This window comes from Chrysemys picta, chromosome 1, assembly GCF_011386835.1.
Source record: "Chrysemys picta bellii isolate R12L10 chromosome 1, ASM1138683v2, whole genome shotgun sequence".
Classification (NCBI taxonomy): Eukaryota; Metazoa; Chordata; order Testudines; family Emydidae; genus Chrysemys; species Chrysemys picta.
In genome coordinates, this window is record NC_088791.1 from 100,230,226 (window position 1) to 100,250,181 (window position 19,956).

General features: G+C 43.4%; 2 protein-coding genes across 6 annotated transcripts in view; one reads left to right on the forward strand and one right to left on the reverse strand.

The window, feature by feature from the left end:
• ALDH1L2 (aldehyde dehydrogenase 1 family member L2) overlaps positions 1 to 6,058 on the forward strand; it is a 74,282-nt gene extending 68,224 nt beyond the window's left edge. For 2 of the 4 annotated variants that reach the window (XM_065564954.1, XM_065564973.1), the window contains one exon: positions 4,927 to 6,058. In XM_065564954.1, coding sequence (XP_065421026.1) covers positions 4,927 to 5,141 — 215 coding nt within the window. In that variant the 3' untranslated portion in view covers positions 5,142 to 6,058. Of the gene's footprint in view, positions 1 to 339 lie in introns of all 4 variants that reach the window. The other 2 variants (XM_005300767.5, XM_005300769.5) reach the window with 1 other exon arrangement.
• On the reverse strand, positions 2,613 to 14,067 carry NOPCHAP1 (NOP protein chaperone 1). Of its 2 annotated transcripts, none has more exons than XM_005300772.4 (4): positions 13,590 to 14,067; positions 11,418 to 11,504; positions 9,440 to 9,576; positions 2,613 to 3,673 (listed from the first exon to the last, which is right to left on the reverse strand). In XM_005300772.4, the coding sequence occupies exons 1-4, from the start codon at positions 13,693 to 13,695 to the stop codon at positions 3,488 to 3,490; spliced, it is 516 nt and encodes a 171-aa protein (XP_005300829.2). In that variant the 5' UTR covers positions 13,696 to 14,067; the 3' UTR covers positions 2,613 to 3,487. The 2 variants fall into 2 exon arrangements, with proteins under 2 accessions (XP_005300829.2, XP_042699560.2); XM_042843626.2 differs by lacking the exon at positions 13,590 to 14,067 and adding an exon at positions 13,300 to 13,506.
• Between the last annotated feature and the right edge of the window lie 5,889 nt (positions 14,068 to 19,956).

The following is a 19,956-nucleotide window of genomic DNA, read 5'->3' on the forward strand; positions in this document are numbered from 1 at the left end:
GAACTTCTAAAGTGGATAGGACAGTGTTTTGGTGCTATAATAGACAGCAATCAGATTATGATATATTGTATTATTGCTAAAGTGATTTTTTCAGCTTCAAAAAGAGTTTAATTTACAGTCAATGGGATAAGAGTGGGGTATTTTAGAATATACTCAGTCTATTTATCTAAAAAAAAAAAAGTAATTCCTTCGCCACAAACTATTGGAACATGCAAATGCGAAGTACCTAAGCACTTAGCAAACAACAGTTCAGAATTCCTGTTAAGTGGTTAAAACTAAGTCTTCTGACTATTCCTTTAAACTGATGGTATAACTGCTTCACATTTTGATCTTCCATAGGTGAAGAAGCTCTTCATGAGTACCTCAGAACTAAAGCTGTAACTGTGGAGTATTAAAGAAACAGCTCAGCCTGACTGCCAAACAACCCCCTTGCTGACAGCCTCAATTTTAAGTACTCTGTTAAGCACTTAATACAATGCCCAGGATATACTTTCTGAAGTAGTATCACTAACAAAAAGCAAATAGTATTTATCCATGGAAAATTGTAAGGACCAAATTCTAGCCCCACTAAAGTCACAAGGAATTTGGCAACTTACTTTAGTGGAACTAGAATTTGGTCTTTACTTATCTAAATGTCCACATACCTAAACCTTCCGAGTTGTTCTTAACTCAGGCAATGGGAGATTGCTTATGTAAGACTCAAGGATTGGGCCCATGATGTGCCTAAGTTTTTTATTAATATGAGATGTATTTTACATGATCATTTTAAACCTTTTAACATAAATTTAGTCATTAAAATTCTCTTAAAACTGTACTTTAAAATGCACATTATACAGTTTTGTTATAAAACAGTTCAAGTTTTTCAACAAAAGTATACAGCTCTGACTTTTCAGCAGTATAGGAAACTTTAGTGCCATAAAATGTAAATAAAAGCAAGAAAGTGCACTTATGATCTTTGTTAAACTATGAATATTAAGCTGAAGTTACTGAAAATATTTTCTATCTTTTTGCAAATGTGCAATTTGTATGGGATTGTGAATGGTGGTTACATTAATAGATTTAAACCAGCTGTGTCTGTGTATATGTCTGCTATCACTATTGTATGTGGCATAATTATTTCACATTACATGCACTCACTTTACCTCAAGGAGAATTTAACGCAAGATTATGGCATTAGGCAGTTACTATGCTATAAAGTCAGATATTAACTGTATTTTTTACTTGTCAAGTACTAAATAGAAAGGATATCGGATATAATGACCAAGTGTTTTTTCAAGATAATGAACATAACTTTGCACATTCTGTACTTCAAGAAACATTTTAAGAGAAACTACTGTACCACAAAGCTACCGCATGCTACAGCCAATATTTTAATTAGTTTGTGAGATCAGCTGAACAGTGTTCCAAATGTATGTACCTTCTGAAAACAGGTATTACAGCCCAGTGAAGTTTTTTCAGTGAACAGTAAGTTTCCTGAAAACTACAGTTTTGGTGAGACCAAAGCCATGTGTAAATTTAGCAAATAGCTGCTGCTGGGTTTGGTTTTTTTCCCTTTTTTTCTTCTAAAAGAAAATATTTAAAGTCTAAACAAAGTGTTTCAAAGTGTCAATTAGAATTGATTCAAACAACATTTTTTTGTTTTGGCAAGAAAAAACAAATTGTCAGTTTGAAATGAACCAATTTTGTTGTTTTTTTCCAGTTCAGCTACCAAACGAAAAAAAAAAATATTTTTTTTGCTCATCTCTAGCTGGTATCACAAGAACAAAATTATCTGTTTATGTTAGCTCTCTGTAATTATTTTCCTACTTAAATAGCCCAATGTTAGACAAGTTAATGTGGAATATGTTTTTGTAGTAAAAGTGGTCTAGCCACAAGACAATTTTTTACCTTCAATTTATCAGGCACATCAACATGGTTCACAAAGTTAAATATTCAGTTCTGGATACAGTTTACACAGCCATTAAGCAAGGTTTATGAAGTGTGACATTATAAACAAGCTGTATCCACATTGTGCAATGTACCATTAAATCACCGCATAATTCCTTCACTTTGCATGTTGACAAAGTGTATTTGAAATGCAATTGAGTAAAATTAGTCTATACTGCAAACCTTAGTATAAAAACAGTATCCAGGCTATCCAAATAAAGGTACCTTAAAGTGTTTAATTTACCACAGAAACAGTACCTTCGACAGACAACCATACTAGTTCCCCAACTGCTTTGGATTTTGTCAGTTGACAGATATTTAGGAGCCAGAGACACAAGGAATAATGTGTATAGATATGGGTCATTAAATAGTTGTGCTGAGTAAAACTGGCATGTCTAAATCTCCTTCCAGTGGGAAGCAATGTTAAAGTGATGTGTGAGACTAGCAGTCCAGGGTTGCATCTTAGGCAAGTTTCCCTCCAGATTTAAAACTGTTTGAACAGTTTAATTCTAATGTACCATAATTAATAAGTAGAAACTAACCACCTCAGCACTGTGTCTTATACAGCCCATATCCCAAGTGCTGCTGCTTTTCAGAAAGATTGATTACTAGCAACATGCATCAAAGGACCGGCTTTGGACTAATAATTTAGCTAAAATAACCCATAAATTGAATCACAATAGTAATTGATGCCAGTAAGATTTTATTTTTCCTATTAATAAAGAAAGATAAGAGGACATGCTCTTCAACGAAGACTGGAAATGGTATTGATCATTATCTTGGTCAAATGTTCCAAACAGTATTGATTTTAAATCCTGTGCTTAACTGCAGCTTGCTAGTCAATCTTCTGTAGCGAAGTAAATACAGTAAAATAACATTATTATATAAAATACTGTTTCTTTGAGAAACAAGTTACATTCAGATACATCATTTGAAAAGCAGAACACAACTAAACTACATACAGTAAAATAGCCCAAATTGCTCCCTATAAAATTAAGGAGGCAAGAATAAATTAGGCATATTTCCTGACTTAACTCTTGAAGCACTGAGTGTGGTCATTTTTAGTATTTGCTAGTGAAGACAAGTATATAATACTTTAGTATCTTAGCATATTTATTCCCATCTCAAAACACAAGCTGTGTCTTCCTCCAATCTACTTATTTCCCTCTCCTGAAGTACGTACCCCCACACCCTAGTAACCTGTTCTTCACCTCGCAACAGGCCAAGAACTTCACACTTCTTGCCAAGCTTTACAGTGCAGCCTCTCAAATTACTAAGTTTCATGCTGTTTCTTCCCCACCCTGACCTCCTGATGCAACTCATTTCTATATAGCTTGGGGGATAGGTCTGGACTTAGTTCTAAGAGCTCCAGCTTTCCTCCCAGCCATAAGAAACTCTCCACCCTACTAAACACAGTACTTCCAGTGACATAAGTGACTGGGAGTTCACCAGTTTCCGGGTGACACACACTTGGAAATTAGCTAGTTTTCTAAGGGTCAAGCCTTCAAAGTAGTCAGGACACATGATACATTCAGAAATGGAAATCTGAAAATAGTTCTGTCTACTCATTCACTTTGCTGTCCAAAATTTCTATTTTGCCTTTTTCTCCTTTTTGTTTTGGAAGTTTTATCGTGTCTATGGTAACTTCATCGGTTGCACAACTGTCCTCTTCAGATTCTGAGCTGTCTTCTGAAATTATTTCTTCTTCATCCGTGTCAGAACCACTTAATTCAACCACGGCTACATTCTGCAAGAAACAACAGTTCTTAAAAAATGAACAACCCATATATCTACATATTGCTTTTATGATTTTTGTTTAAAAAAAAATCCAGGACCTTAATACACATGAACATCCTTACCATAAAGTCATCAATTATGTGCTATGCAAAAAAAATCAGTAGACCTCAGTAGACTGGAAATATTTGCAAGTTTTTTAGGGATCACTATAAACATGAAAGTTTAAATATGAAAAATGAGTTTATACATTCTAAGCACCTGTAGTGCTCAGTAATAAAGTAATAGTTTTTAAATAATTTACATGAAGCAAAAAGAGAATGGTACACTGATGAATTCACTTTGTCTAAAGTGAAGGCTTCTGGTTTAAACTGAGAAATGAAGGGAGCAAAAGGCTGGATTTTTCAGACAAGAATCCAAGTCTGAAAATATAATTTTCAGGGGGCTCTCTCATATTTTGCTAATGTAATTCATGTCATAACAGTTTAACGTTGTCATCCACAGTCACAGCTGTGCCACTGATAAGTATTCAAGACAATCAGAATATTTTCTAAACAAAAAACTAGGGCTGTCGATTAATCGCAGTTAACTCACACGATTAACGCAAATGAATCGCAGTTAATTACAGTTTTAATTGCGCAGTTAAACAATAGCATACCAATTGAAATTTATTAAATAGTTTGGATGTTTTTCTATATTTTCATATATATAGTATTGTTTTTTAATTGAAATCAAAGAATATTTTTATTACAAATATTTGCACTGTAAAAACGATAAACAAAGAAATAGTATTTTTCAATTCACCTCATACGAGTACTTTAGTGCAATCTGTCATGAAAGTGCAACTTTCAAATGTAGATTTTTTTTGTTACATAACTGCACTCAAAACCAAAACAAAGTAAAACTTCAGAGCCTACAAGTCCACTCAGTCTTACTTCTTGTTCAGCCAATCACTAAGACAAACAAGTTTGTTTACATTTACAGGCTCATAATGCTCTTCTTATTTACAATGTCACCAGAAACTGAGAACAGGCTTTTGCATGGCACTTATGCAGCTGGCATTGCAAGGTATTTATGCACCAGATATGCTAAACATTTGTATGCCCCATCATGCTTCAGCCACCATTCCAGAGTACATGCTTCCATGCTGATGACGCTCAAAAAAAAAAAAAGCATTAATTAAATTTGTGACTGAACTCCTTGGGGGAGAATTGTATATCCCCTGCTCTGTTTTACCTGTATTCTGCCATATATTTTATGTTCTAGCAGTCTCGGATGATGACCCAGCACATGTTCGTTTTAAGAACATTTCCACTGCAGATTTCACAACACACAAAGAAGGTACCAATGTGAGATTTCTAAAGACAGCTACAGCACTCGACCCAAGGTTTAAGACGCTGAAGTGCCTTCCACGAGGTGTGGAGCATACTTTCAGAAGTCTTAACAGAGCAACACTCCGATGCGGAAACTACAGAACCTGAACGACTAAAAAAGAAAATCAACCACTGGCTGGTGGCATCTGACTCAGATAATGAAAATGAACATGCATCGGTCCACACTGCTTTGGATGGTTATCGAGCAGAACCAGTCATCAGCATGGACGCATGTCCCCTGGAATGGTGGTTGAAGCGTGAAGGGACATACAAATCTTTAGTGCCTCAGGCACACAAATATCTTGCGACACTGGCTACAACAGTGCCATGAAAACACCTGTTCTCACTTTAAGGTGACATTGTAAACAAGAAGTGGGCAGCATTATCTCCTGCAAATGTAAACAAACTTGCTTGTCTCAGCAATTGGCTGAACAAGAAGTGGGAGTGAGTGGACTTGCAGGCTCTAAAATTTTATAGTGTTTTATTTTTGAATGTAAGTTTGTTTTGTTTTTTAACATAATTCTACATTTGAAAGTTTGACTTTCATGATAGAGATTGCACTACAGTACTTGTATAAGGTGTATGTTTTTTTACTTGTAATCAAAAACAAATATAAAGTGAGCACTGTGCACTTTGTATTCTGTGTTGTAACTGAAATCAATACATTTGAAAAAGTAGAAAACATCCAAAAATATGTAAATAAATGGTATTCTGTTATTGTTTAATCGCGTGATTGTTTTAATCACTTGACAGCCCTAAAAAAAGGGATCATATTTCAAGATGTGAAGCTGTATAAAATTTTTGACAAGTACGAAAAATTGGCATCTAACCAAAGCTGTTATCCTAGGTCCAACCCCCCCCCCCCCCCATAAAAAACAAAACAAACATACAACCTTCATGGTGAGATCAGTCATAAGAAAGCTGAACTTTTATTAAATGTATTGAATTACTGCAAGAAGCTCTGTAACCATAAGACCTTTTGACATGTGCTTTCCGTTTATTGCTATTAAAATGTTATACAGAAAGATATGGATGACCCTGAAGACTGGAGTAACAGAAATGGGATGAAATTCAGTAGTACTAAGTGCAAGGTCATGCACTTAGGGTCTAATAGTAATTTCTGCTACAAACTGGAGGATTATCAACTGGAAACAACAGAGAAAAGAGACCCGAGAGTATGGGTTGATCACAGGATGACTATAAGCCACCAATGTGATGCACTGTGAAAAAGGCAACTGTGATCCTAGAATATATAAGGCGAGGCTTTTCCAGTAGATAGTGAAGTATTAATGCCATTGTACAAGGCACTGGTAAGACCTCATTTGGAGTTATGTGTACAATTCTGGTCAGTCATGTTCAAGAAAGATGAATTTAAACTGGAAGAGAAACAGATCTACTAGAATCATCAGGGGAATGGAGGGCCTATCTAATGAGGACAAGTTTGGTTTGTTTAATCTAGCAAAAAGCGGGCTGAGAGGGGATATGGTTGCGCTCTACACATACACTAGTGCAGGGATTCTCAACCTTTCTTTGTGAAGCGCCTCTCCCCACCCCGCAACATGCTATAAAAACTCCACTGCCCACCTGTGCCACAATAACTAGTTTTCTGCATAGAAAAGCCAGGGCCAGCATAAGGGGGTAGCAAGCAGGGCAATTGCCTGGGACCTCATGCCACAGGGGCCCCGTGAAGCTACATTGCTCAGGCTTCAGCTTCAGTCCCGGGTGGCGGGGCTTCGGCTTTCTGCTCTGGGTCCCAGCAAGTCTAATGCTGGCCCAGCTTGGCGGCCCCCCTGAAACCTGCTTGCAGCCCCCAGACCCATGGTTGAGAACCGCTGCATTAGGGGGCTAAATACCAGGGAGGGTGAAGAGCTATTTGAACTAAAGGATGATGTAGGCACAAGAACAAATGGATATAAACTTGCCATTAACAAATTTAGGCTTTAAATTAGAAGGTTTGTAACTATCAGAGGAGTGAGGTTCTGGAAGAGCCTCGCAATTAGAGCTGTGGGGGGCAAACAAATTGATTCGTTTTGAGTGAGAGCTGGGCAAATTTATGAGTGTGGTTGTATGACGGGATTGCTCGTGCTGGTAGGGGGCAGGACACAGCAGGTCTGGGGCTCGCTTCTGGTTTAGGTCTTAAATTCCTGAAGCTCATGTTTGTGGTTCAGTCTGCCATCCGCAAACGTCAGGAAAGGATTCCCCCCCGCCCTTCCCGCAATGTATTCTGGGAGGTTTTTTTTTAATCTCCTTCCTCTGAAGCATCAGGGATGGCCATGGCTGGAGATGGGACACTGAGAGGGGTGAACCAGGACTTGGAGGTAGCACCAAGTATTCTCTCTCAGGTGCTTGGCTGGCTGGTTCTTGCTTGCATGTTCAGGGTCTAGCTGATGGTCATATGTGAGGTCGGGTCAGGAAGGAATTTCCCCCAGATGAGATTGGCAGTGACCTGGGGGCAGGAGGGTTTCCTTCCTCTACTTTTTGTGGGTGCTGGTCGCTTGCCAGGATTGTCTGGGTATATCTCAATCATTTCCCTGACATCGTGGGGGCCTCGAGAACTGGTGCACCTTGGTCCCTCCTATTGTGTGTATGGAGGACACATAATAGGCTAATAATCTCCTTTGTTTGAAGTATTGCAACCCATTACGATGGTTGGGTGTAGTGTGTGGGTGCTGGGTGAAGTTGATGGTCTGTGATATACAAGAGATCAGACTAGATGATCTAGTGCTCCCTTCTGGCCTTAAACTCTATGATTAAGCTTTTCATAGAGAAATTTGAAAACAGACAAATACTTAAAACAAAAAAAAAACCCAAAGCTCCCTTACTTGTTCTACTAATTTCACATTCGATTCTTAAAACAATTTCCAGAATCTAATTCACTCTTCCACTATTTACATTTCACAATTGTCTCAGCCCTAGATAATGAAAACAGACTTAGCTATTTTCATGTTTTGGATATAATCAGTTTCTCGTTGGGGTTCTCAGACATTAGCATAATGCTGCAGTATTTCAGTTAAAACACTGGAGAGGGATGTTGAAGTAAATACAAGAGTTTCCAATAAAATTTGAGAGATCATAATTAAGATTTTTAAGTTTTGTTATACTTGACATACACGAGACCTAGATTTTGGGCCTTAAACTACCGTATATACTCGTTCAGAAGCCGAATATTTTTGGTAAAAAAGTGACGCATCAAAGAGCGTGGGTCAGCTTATAAACAGATCTACACCAAAATTGATGATTTTAAACTCTATGGAATCATTGAATTGAATACAGGGATTGGCAACTGTTGGCACGCAGCCCGCCAGGGTAAGCACCCTGGCGGGCCGGGCCGGTTTCTTTACCTGCCGTGTCCGCAGATTCGGCCGATCGCAGCTCCCACTGGCCACGGTTCGCCGCTCTAGGCCAATGGGGATGTCGGGAAGCGGCGGCCAGCACATCCCTCGGCCCGTGCTGCCTCCCGCCACCCCCATTGGCCTGGAGCCAGTGGGAGCCGCGATTGGCCGAACCTGCGGACATGGCCGGTAAACAAACCGGCCCGGCCCACCAGGGTACTTACCCTGGCGGGCCGCGTGCCAAAGGTTGCCGATCCTTGATCTAATACATTGTGGTTTTGTTTACTTGGAGCGTCTGCAGGCATGGAGCCCCTCAGCTCCCCGTGGCCGCGGTTCGCCGTTCCCAGCCAATGGGAGCTGCGTGAAGTGGCACGCCACTTCCTGCAGTTCCCATTGGCTGGGAACGGCGAACCGCAGCCACGGGGAGCTGAGGGGCTCCATGTCTGCAGACGCTCCAAGTAAACAAAACGTCCCGACCCGCCAGCGGCTCACCCTGACGGGCAGGGAGCCAAAGTTTTCCAACCCCTGAAATACAGGGTCGTTTTATGAAAGGGTCATACAGTTTTTGCTATTTTTACCTATCCATTTTGGGGGATTGGCTTATAAACGAACGGGCTAATGAAGAGTATATATGGTACTTAAAAGTGTCCCTTAAACATAACAGAACACTTGTTATTGTTACTTACTATACAATCTTAAATTACGATTAATCAGAAGTCAGATTATTTTGAAAACAAAAACTTAATCTCTTTAAATTACTATCTGCAATTACAAAAGTTACTCGTTGCCAGGATTAGAGCTTTAGAGGCAGTTCGTATTCTGGGCTTAAACTGCTCGAGATAAAGTAGTTTATCGTCAAGTTTCAGTGATGGACAAGATTACTATGTCATGAAGAGCAAGTAGCATACTTTGCTTTAAATTTAGGCTAGTTTCAGATCAAAATTATAAAGGAATATAAAGGAGGAAACTCTGAGCTTTATTTTTCAAACAAACCCATCCTAAAACTGAGTGAAGAGTTTTACACCACAGCACTAAATTTACTTTACAAAAGCAAAACACAAGAAATATATTTACCATTTCTATAATATTTTCAAGGCAGCTGTCTAGATTTTCAATATCAAACTGATGAGCTGGAGCGGTTGCCATTTCTCTTCTTAGCTCATTGTTTGCAAGGGCCATCTGCGGTAGAAAGCTCTGAACTCTGTCCAAAACTAAGGTAGAAATAGTGAGATTATACCATATATGCATATTTAGATTTTGCAGTACAACGACATGAATATCTTATTAACACAGGATTTAACTGTTTTAATTTTGAACTTTCAAGTTGTCTACAATATTTAACAATTCGTTTGGGGAATAAAGTTACTACTTTATTGACCAGATTGCTCAACTTTCCAGGGCACATACAGAGCAGAATATCATGGATCTTGTGCATCAGTCCAAATGGTTCACTAAGGGAGTCATGTCATGGCTTTTATTTTACCTTTTTGAAAAACTAAAATAGGGCGAGTCCAACAGATGCTTCATAGCAAAATTCTATTGTTTTAAACACACACCAAAAAATGAAATACTCAGGATGCTCCACGTCAATATTAGTTCCTGTGAAGTACTGTACCTTACCTTCTCCCCTCTTGGAGCAAAGGGGCAGGGTCCAAAAGAAGATTGCGGGGGGGGGGGGGGGGTGTCAGTGATGGCACAACTGTCAAAGCTGTGCTGCTGATAGGAGAAAGCAACCTCAGAAGCAGCTTTCTACCAAGTGTGTTATGTTGCCAAGAAGGCAGCCAAGGTGGATAGGCAGTGTAGGTAACAGCATGGAGGAGCTGGCCTTTTGCAGGGATGTTGCCAAGCTCCATGGGATTTCCCACCAATGTTGCGACGTCTTTGCTATATGATGGGTCATGGCCATGTCCCCTCCATGGATGAGTCAACCCTTCCACTTGCAGATTAACCTTATACTTCCACTTTTTTCAAATAGCCTTTTCCCTCTCTTGTCGTAAGGCTGCACTATTCTGATTCAACTCCAGTAAAGTCCCTTACAAACTACTAGTTTATGCCACGCTGACTCTCCCCATAGAGTTCTGTCAAAGAAAGAACTCCATATTTCCTCCTTTATCATCTCAATTACAAGTTGAAGATAATTTTGAAAGGTTATTAAAAAGGAATGATTATTTTAAAAAGATATACTAGCGTCCAATACTTTATACTAGCAAATTGGTTTTGAATACAGAGATTAGAATGGTTATATGAAAAGTAGACGCCCTTTGCACACTAAGCAAATACAATCCAAGGCTGAGAAATCACTAATAATTTGTCTTCTGTGAAAAGAATAAAAATCCTGAAGATGTGTCTGATTGTGGTATAAAGTGACAACAGTGCCAGTTAACTCTGTGTCTTTGATTAGGGGACAAGGCACATGGATCAAATGCAGAAAAATACCTTCTCTGAAGCCATTCAATGAGATCACTGAATAGACAAATGAGTAATCTGTCTTATTGATTTTGACAGTATTCTTTTAAAAAGTGAGGTTAAGAAAGTAGTTTCAATATTAGAAGTCCATTTTTACACTACTTGGAAATATAACGCCAGAGGTTCAATCTTGCAAGCCCTCTACATACTGAAATACTCCCTCTGACACCAGTGGGGGTTTGTAGCATTAGGCCCTAAAACACCAAATGTTTACAAAAAATTATGCGGAATTAATGCTTTGTGCTCCCTCTGCAGGATGAGTCAGTTAACTACATTAGAAATATTCTGAGAACTGTGCCCATTTTATGTGGTGAGTAAAAAAGGCTTAGTTAGCTTCAAGCTCCAACATAAATAGAGGGGGAAAACATCCATATCGGCAACCGCAACAGAGAAATTTGCAGATTCACAAGTAGCAAAAATAGGTTTAAAACTATTTAAAACTTATTCTGTTAATTGATTTTCAAATGCTAACTGCTTCAGTGGTCGACTAAATTAACGTTAGATGTAGTCATGGTTATGTGCTTTTCAAGCTCACAAAGCAACTCAAACAGTGATCAACACAGTCCTTAGGAAAAGATGCACTTACTGTTACTTCTTGGTATCCTAACTGTCTCTAAATTTGTGACCTTTTTGCTGGCATGTTTTGAGTTAATCAACAGTGTGTCATGAATACCTACAAAGAAAAATTACATCAGTTATTTCACTATTTACCAATGTGATACTAGCTCCCTTATTTAGATATTTCACAAGATTTGCACCAGAAAACAGAGACAATTTAAGAAAGTTTTCATTAGTTGGAGAATTTAACTAGTCAACTCTTAATACAGCAAACGGGATGACCAATTTCAAGGGAATTACTTATCACTAATTAAAATGAGACCTTTAAAAGTTTATTTTAGAATGATTTCTTTATCCTATCAGAAGTTTGAAAACATTCAGTACCCTTCTAGTTTTGTCCTTTCAAGGTCTGACATCACAGTACATCCTTAGTATTTTTCGCTTATTTACTTAGCATTACATCAGCAATACCAGGTATAGTTAACTTGTTCTCCTTTGGAACATATGTAGGGATTAACAGATAAGCCTTTGCATTAAAATAATATATATGCATAGTGCCTTGGGCTGAGAATCTCATCAGATCCCACAAGCTAGGGAGGCTCAAACAGTGAGGCGTGGCCTGGCCCCTGCCTCCTATCCAGCCCCCAGAACCCCCACCCCCATCCAACCCCCCAGAACTCTCGCATCCTATCCAAACACCCCTGTTCTCTGCCCCTGACCAACCCCACGGGACATTTGTCCCCTATCCAATCCCCCCTGTTTATCACCCCCAGGATCCCCACCCCCACCCAACCCTCCCTGCTCATTACCTGTGGGGTGGGGGAAAGTGGGACTCAATGCTTTCCCTGTGCATTTCCCCTGCTCGTTTGGCTACTCTCCCTGGCAGTCGGGCAGGACTCACTCCCTATCTGGGCTTGACTGCTGGGGACAGGGGCCAAGCATGCTGGGGCTGGAGGGGGGGCCCTGGCTTGCTATGCCCCTGTCCCTGGCAGCAGGGCCCAGGCCCCTTGACTGCCTCCCCGGAACTCCCCCTGCTCCCCATCCCCTGACTGCTTCGCCCTGGAGCACCAGGTCTGGTGGCGCTATAGCTATGCCGCCCGCAGGAGCTACAGACACACTGCCCAGGCGCTGGGGGAACTCTGACTGCGAGGGAGGGGGAGGAGCAGAAGGGAAGGGGTCAGGGGCTACCCTCCACCCCGCTGCCACCGTGGGGGAGTTGGGCTGGCTCCTCTGCAAGCCTGCCCTGACACCGCTCCCTGGCAGGAGCTCAGGGGCCAGAGGGAAGGGTCCTGCGGGCCGGATGTGGCCCGCAGGCCGTAATATGCCCCCCTCTGGTCTAGATAATACTTTGTCCTGCCATGAGTGCAGGGGACTGGACTACATGACCCCTCGAGGTCCCTTCCAGTTCTATGATTCTATGAAAACTGTTTCCCCCCAGCTCTTCTTCCCAATATGAAAACCTGAAAACTCTTGATTCCAATCAACATTTCATTTAGGAAATACTGATGGTTTTAACACGTTCAAAACCGAACCATTTCAACACTGCCCAAAATTTTGTTTTCAGGGTTTTTTTTATATTTCCGGCCAAAACTATTCACCGAATTCGGTCAACATTTGTGACTAGTTTGGGTGCCCCCCCCCAAAAAAACAATACATTTGGCAGGAAATTTACTATTCGTCCCCCCTAGTCAGGACGGGTCAGTTCTGGGCTCAGCGGCTTCCCGGAGCCTCAGCGGACGCTGCTGAAAGGGCCAGCGCGAGCCTGTGCTTTGCCTTCTCCAGGCCACGTGCAGGCAGCCTGGGGAGCTCAGAGCGTTTCATGGGGGGGGGGTCGAGCGGAAACCGAGACCTTCCGCCCCCCAACAAGCTGGGCCCCCGCCACCCTGCCCCTCCCACCCGAGGCCGCCTACCGGTCAACCTGAATCCGGGCGGTGCCGCGTGGTCGCGGCTTGCGCAACAGCTGCCGCGCGAGGCGGGCCCCCAACTGCCGCGCAGGCAGCGCGCGCTGCTCTCGGGCCGCGTTACCCGCCCGCTCGTCGCCACCATCGCTGAAAAGTGGGGGCGACACCAGACCGCGCGCGCGAGCAAACCGCCTCCCGCCAGGCGCCACTTCCCAGCCCGCCCGCCCCGCTTCTTGCCCGCAGGCGGAGGCTCGCTCGCTCCCTCCCACACCAGCCCGGGGCGGCTCAGGACCGGCTACCTCCTCCGCTCCCCACGGACAGCAGCTCCCTGGAGGCAGCGGCGCCCGCGGCACTTTCCTTCAGCGCCATCGGGGTCTCGGGCCTACGCGCGCCGCTTTCTTCCATATGCGCGGGGGCGGGGGGTGTCGGGGATCCGGATGCCGACGGGGCTCCGCTCTAGACACAGACTAGCTGCCTCGGGCTGCGCCACAGCGCCTCCTGGAGCCCGGAGGAGGCGGCGCAGCTCGGGGCGAGGCAGCCCCCAGCGCTCGCGAGTCTCTCGCTGCCAAGGCGCGGCCAAGCGTCCCTTGACGTCAGTGGGAGACTCAGCCCTGGGAGGGATTGTCCGGGTGTGGCTACACGGCAAGGGAGCAGCCGGGCTACCCCTCTGATCATTGCAGTGTAGACATTCAGGCTGGGGCTGGAGCCCCAGCTCTAGGACCCGGCCACAGGGGGAAGGGCCAGAGCCTGAGAGGCCCCAGCATGTGCACCCCTGTTTTACAACCCGGCAGCCCGGGGCCTGCCAAGGCTATTTCATTGCACACCCTTAGGCTCAGCCCGTGCAGCCAGGCTTTTCATAGGGCGTGGTCTGGTGAGGAACGGATACATGTGCCTCATAGAGGCGCCACCCCGAGAAACTGCTATGGGCCATCACATAGCCTGGCCAAACAGGCTGCAGAGGTGGTAGTAGGCTACAGGCACAGATGCCTGATTATAAATCTATTGAAACCAGTTGGCAAAGTCCTAAAATGAGGGGCGGGACTAATCAATGAAATGTCCTGATTGGACAATGATAAACCAGGAAAGCTTATGCTCCCAATACTTCTGTTAGTCTCAAAGGTGCCACAGGACCCTCTGTTGCTTTTTAATGATAAACCTAACATTTCTGGGAGACGGTTAAGCCCTGACTGACCCCACTGTGGGGGGTTCTGCTGCCCATTAAATATATATGTTTTTTTAAGTTCCTGAAAACTCTTCTGAGACTGACACACAGAGAGTTTCTGAAATCTCCCTGCTAAGTAAGGGCAGGCTCCGAGATGGCGTTTAGGAAAACTGAGAGCGCGCAGAGATATGGGGGAGGGTAAAGCAACCTGTGCTATATTTACTAATATTATAATTTCAATCTGTCTGTATAATCTGATAATTAGGACCCTACCAAATTCACAGTCCATTTTGGTCATTTTTACAGTCAAACAATTTTAAAAATAGTAAATTTCAGATAATTAAAAATGAAAATTCACAGTGTTGTAACTAGAGCCCTGCAAATCCGTGTGTATCCGCTTTATAGTCGTGGACCATTTCTGCGGATAGTAGCACAGATGCAGATACAAATTTTGTATCCCTGTAGTGCTCTGATGGTAAGAACCCAGTGCGTAGGTGTGAAGAACTGGTGCGGATCCTCCACCTGCCCTGGGTGAGGGACCTGGGGGGCAGGGACGTGGGCCTGGGGCTGCTTGGGCCCCAGGGCCAGGGGTAGGTGGAGGATCTGCTGCTGTTCCCCACAGCCACCCGCCCATCTCTTATCGTGGCCGGGCTGCAGCTCCGAGCCGCCTCGAGCCGGGTCGGGGAGAGCTGCGCTGGCAGCTGTGGGGAGCCTGGGTCCCTCCACCTGCCCTGGGTGGAGGGGCTGTGGGGCAGGGATACTTGGCGGGGAGGCTGGGGGGCAGGAACACTGGGCAGGGGCTGCTCGGGCTCCCTGCCCAGGGCAGGTGGAGGGTCTGCTGCGGCTCCGCACAGCTGCCCGCTTCGCTCTTATCATGACAGGGCTGCAGCTCCGAGCTGCCCTTCGCCCCGCCCCCCCCCTCTGCTGGAGCTGGGTTGGGGAAAGCCGCGCTGGCAGCTGTGGTGAGCCTGGGTCCCTGGGTGGGGGGTTGGAGAGCAAGGACACTGGGTGGGGCAGGCTGGGGGAACAGGGACACTGAGCGGGGAGGCTGGGGGGCAGAGGCAGGGGGCGGGGGAGCAGGGATACGAGCTGGGGGCTGCTCGGGCTTCCCACCCGGGACAGGTAGAGGGGCTGTCGTGGCTCCCCACTGCTACCAGTGTTGCTCTCCCTAACCTGACTCTGGCCGGGGAGGGGAGTGGCTCGGAGTCACAGCCCGGCAAGGGTAAAAACCGGGCAGGCAGCTGTGGGGAGCCATGGCGGACCCTCCACCTGCCTGCTGCGCAGGGTGGGACTGAGAGCAGCCCCCGGCCGTGTCCCCATCCCCCAGGCTCCACTCCTGGCTGAGGGCAAGTGGAGGGTGCACAACTCTGTGTATCTGTTCAGGGCTCTAGTTGCAACTTTAGGGGTTCTGACCCAAAAGGAGGGTGTGGGGGGGTGTCACAGGGTTATTGTAGGGGGGTCGCGGTACTGCTACCCTTACTTCTGCACTGCTGCCTTCAGAGCTGGGCCTTTGGCCACCCGCCGCCACTCTCATGCCACCCAGCTCTGAAGGCAGCAGCGCAGAAGTAAGGGGGCATGGTTAGGTATTGCCACCCTTACTTCTGCACTGCTGCTGGCGGGGTGCTGCCTTTAGAGCTTTGCACTGGCCGGCAGCCGCCGTTCTCCAGGCACCCAACTCTGAAGGCAGCATGGAAGTTAGGGTGGCAATATCGCGACCCCCCCCCCAAAACCCCTTTTTGGGTCAGGACTCGCAGTTTGAGGAACGCTGGTCTCCCCCGTGAAATCTGTTTAGTATAGGAGAGTAAAAGTACTGATAATACTGATAATACACTACAACTTGTGTGTGAAATGTTTCTATACCTCCCCATAATTAATCCATTTTTGTCAAATAATGTCATTCTTCTTCTTCATTATTTGGTTTACAGGAGTCTCAGTCATGGCCCAGCACCCTGTTGTGCTAGGTGCTATACAAACAGAACCAAAATATTCCAGTCCTGCCTCAGAGAGTTTACACACTAAGTATAAAACAAGAGACAACAGATGGATAAAGACAGACTACTGGGGGAACAGCAAGAACCAATGAGACGATATTGGTGAGTAAGACAGCCAATAGTCTCAGCACACCAGCATCCTAACTGTTGTAAGTTTCTTGTAGGTTCAGTATTATGTAATTGTGGAATAAAGTACCACATAGCTTAGGCGCCACAAAGATTTATCTGCATATGGATAAATCTCTGTGGAACCTAGGCTATGCAGGATCTCTGCAGGATCAAGGCATCCTTAACTCTTTCTCTTAGGGGAAAGAATTAAAGATGATAAAGAAGGGAATTGGAAGAGAGACAGAGAACAGAAATTTAGGCATCTCATTTAGGATTTTTCTGAGTTATAGCTGTATAAATCAGATATTGATGTATTTTAATATTACTTGAATTTATTGCATTTAATGTTAATGTTATATTATATTAGGTCATAGTGTCTTGTATAAGCCTAAGATATCATAGTGATCTGGAGTTCAAATTTATCCAGGTACTGCTGAATGAAATACCTACTCCAAGGCCCAAATTAACCACTGTGCACTTGCACTGGGCCCCCATCTGAGAAGGCCCCTTGACTACCAGGAAACCCCTCCCCACACACATACACAACATAAAATAATAATGATTTTAAAAACTCTCAAAACTTACATGCCACAGGCCAGAGTAGGGCATTGGAGGGGAAGGCCCCACCTGCATGCTAAGGCTATGTCGACACTGCACTTTCATCAGTAAAACTTTTGTCAGTTAGGGGTGTGAAAAAAACACAAAGTTTTACCCACAAAAAGCACCGTTGTGGACAGCGCTATGTCGTTGGGAGACACTCTCCCGCCAACAAAGCTACTGCCGCTTGTTGGGGGTGGTTTTATTTTGTTGGCAGGAGAGCTCTCTCTTGCAGACAAAGAGCATGCCTTACAGCAGCACGGCTGGGGTGTGCAGTGTAGACGTAGCCTAAGGCAAGAGACAACAGGCTGGAGCAGCAAGCCAGCCCAGCCCTGCAGGACAGGAGTCGCTGTGGGGTGACCCTTGAGTGGCCTCCCTTACAACCCCATCCCCTGGAGCCTCTCACACCTCCTTGGGGGCAGGACCTTCCCCCCCCCAGACCTCCCACCCCAGGGAAGGTGGGAGGCCCCCAATTTCCATAGTGCACAGGCCCCAAAATTCTTTAATGTGACTCTGAAAATACAACTCCTGTAATTTTAGATTAACTCTGCTCGTATACAGTTTTAAAGAGATCAATCACTAATGCAGTCTGAATATTTCAAAGACACATGACTGGTAATCCAAACATAATTAAGTATACAGAAAAAGAAAGGGGTTTTAATTCTTATGAGTCTCCTGGTATTCTAAGCAAGCAATTTTAAAGGGGTGTAATACAAAATGCCCTGATGGAAGTTAGGTATTTCAATCAGCTATATTGTACCTCTAAGGAGTACTGCCTCAGAACTTTATAATAAACCATTGTTTTTTAAACAGTAATATATAAAAATAGATTACAGTGAGTATATTTCTTTAGCTCACTGGGGAACGCAGCTGTTTTACTACTCCAAATACAGAGTTTCTACCAAGATTTCAGGAAAGAGTAGTGGCAAATCAACAAATGATCTCACTGTGCTTGTCAAAAGTGGAGGAAGGTTGAAAATCATAAATACAGTTTTCATAGTTTAATATAATACCAAACTAAGTAAATAAAGATGAAACAGTATTTCAGGGAAAGGAATAAAAGGTAGAATAAGGTCATTACCGTTTCTTTTTTTGGATTGTACAGTACCCTTGGTCTGCAAGTGGTGATCCCATCAATTAGAGTTGTACACACAAACTGAAAGTAACATATAGCCTTCTAGGCTCATGTAAATCAGTAGTTAAAAATATGAGGAAAGGGAAGGAAAAAGGCAACAAAAAGCAAAAAACTTTTGGTATGCATTTCTGTGATGTTTTGGAATGAAAAACTCATCATTTTTAGAAGAATTACAATATTAAACTGAGTAAGTGGCCGACTGTGCTGGAAAGTCAAGTCAAGCTACTATTTTTTGAAACCTTTCCCATGTTAATTGTCAAAATCTGGCAAGTGCATCTGAGATTAAATTTTGGCCCAAGGGAGCTAAATTTTCTCTTAGACAAGCAACTCACATGCTTGCCAACTTTAATTGACTGGCCAACCTGTTATACAGGATTTGCTCTGCAATTTTTATTGCTGTCTAGCTATTACAATTTAGACCTTGAAAACTGTAAAGAGGGATTGGACAGTTCAAGGGATTGGCAATGGAATGTGGACATTTCACTTCTAGATCACTCAGTCCAGTCCAGTTGTGACAAAATGTAGTTAATCCTCCAAATGCTGTATAGTAGTTTATGTGAAATGTGGTTTCTGTTCAATTTCTATTGGATTCATGTTCAGATCTCTCTCTCACACACACACATTCTCTCTCTCTCTCAGTCCTTATCTTTTCTACTAACTTGGAGAATTGCCTTCTCCCTAAAAGTGGTCCCTCAAGATCAGGGACTGACCAAAGCAGGGGAAGCTTCCACTGCTGCTGCCACCCATGCTTGGCCTCTGTATATTCCACAGTTATGTAACCACTGAATTTGCTACAGAATTCACTCTTTTCCATACAGTTGTGCTCCAGAATCTCAATTTTCATTTACAAATATATTTAGCTATCTCTCACAACTGTGAAAATAACTTGGATAGCATGGACCAGGTGTAAATCTTTCTGAATTTTGGAAACAGCCTAAACATTAGGTCTAAAAGGCGTATACTGTCCAATTAATCTCAATAGCATGTTCACTCTGAAAACTAATTATGGTGACATGAATGTCAACACTGTTAACTATTTCAATGCAAATGATTTTGGCCCTGATCCTGTGAAACACCTACCAACATACTTAACTTTAAACTTTTATTCATATGCTCACAGTATTTAGCTCCAACTTATTGCAGACACTTGGTGTTTTGGGCACTCTGTATTATGTTTGTGGGGAGAGGGATAGTTCAGTGGTTTGAGCGTTGGCCTGCTAAACCCAGGGTTGTGCATTCAATCCTTGAGGGGGCCACTTAGGAATCTGGGGCAAAAATCAGTACTTGGTCCTGCTAGTGAAGGCAGGGGGCTGGACTTGATGACCTTTCGGGGTCCCTTCCAGTTCTATGAGATAGGTATGTTCTGTGGATTAGAGAGGCGAAAAACAGGTTCCAGAGCTGTCAATCTGACAGATTCCATCATCACTAAATTCATGTATAGATTTTTTTTTTTTAAAGTTTTTCCACTTCAGGTTTCTCCATTGCTATGAAGTACAGAGCATCAGCATAGGAAGTACTCTTTTAGAAAATAACAGCACATATTTTCAATGTTTTGTACAAATGTTAAACTAAGTGAATGTAAACATTCGTCATTTTGAATTTAAAATATTTATGTTTATCAGGACAAAAGAAATTAGTTGAACTTCACCTCTCCCTATATCTACTTCAACAAA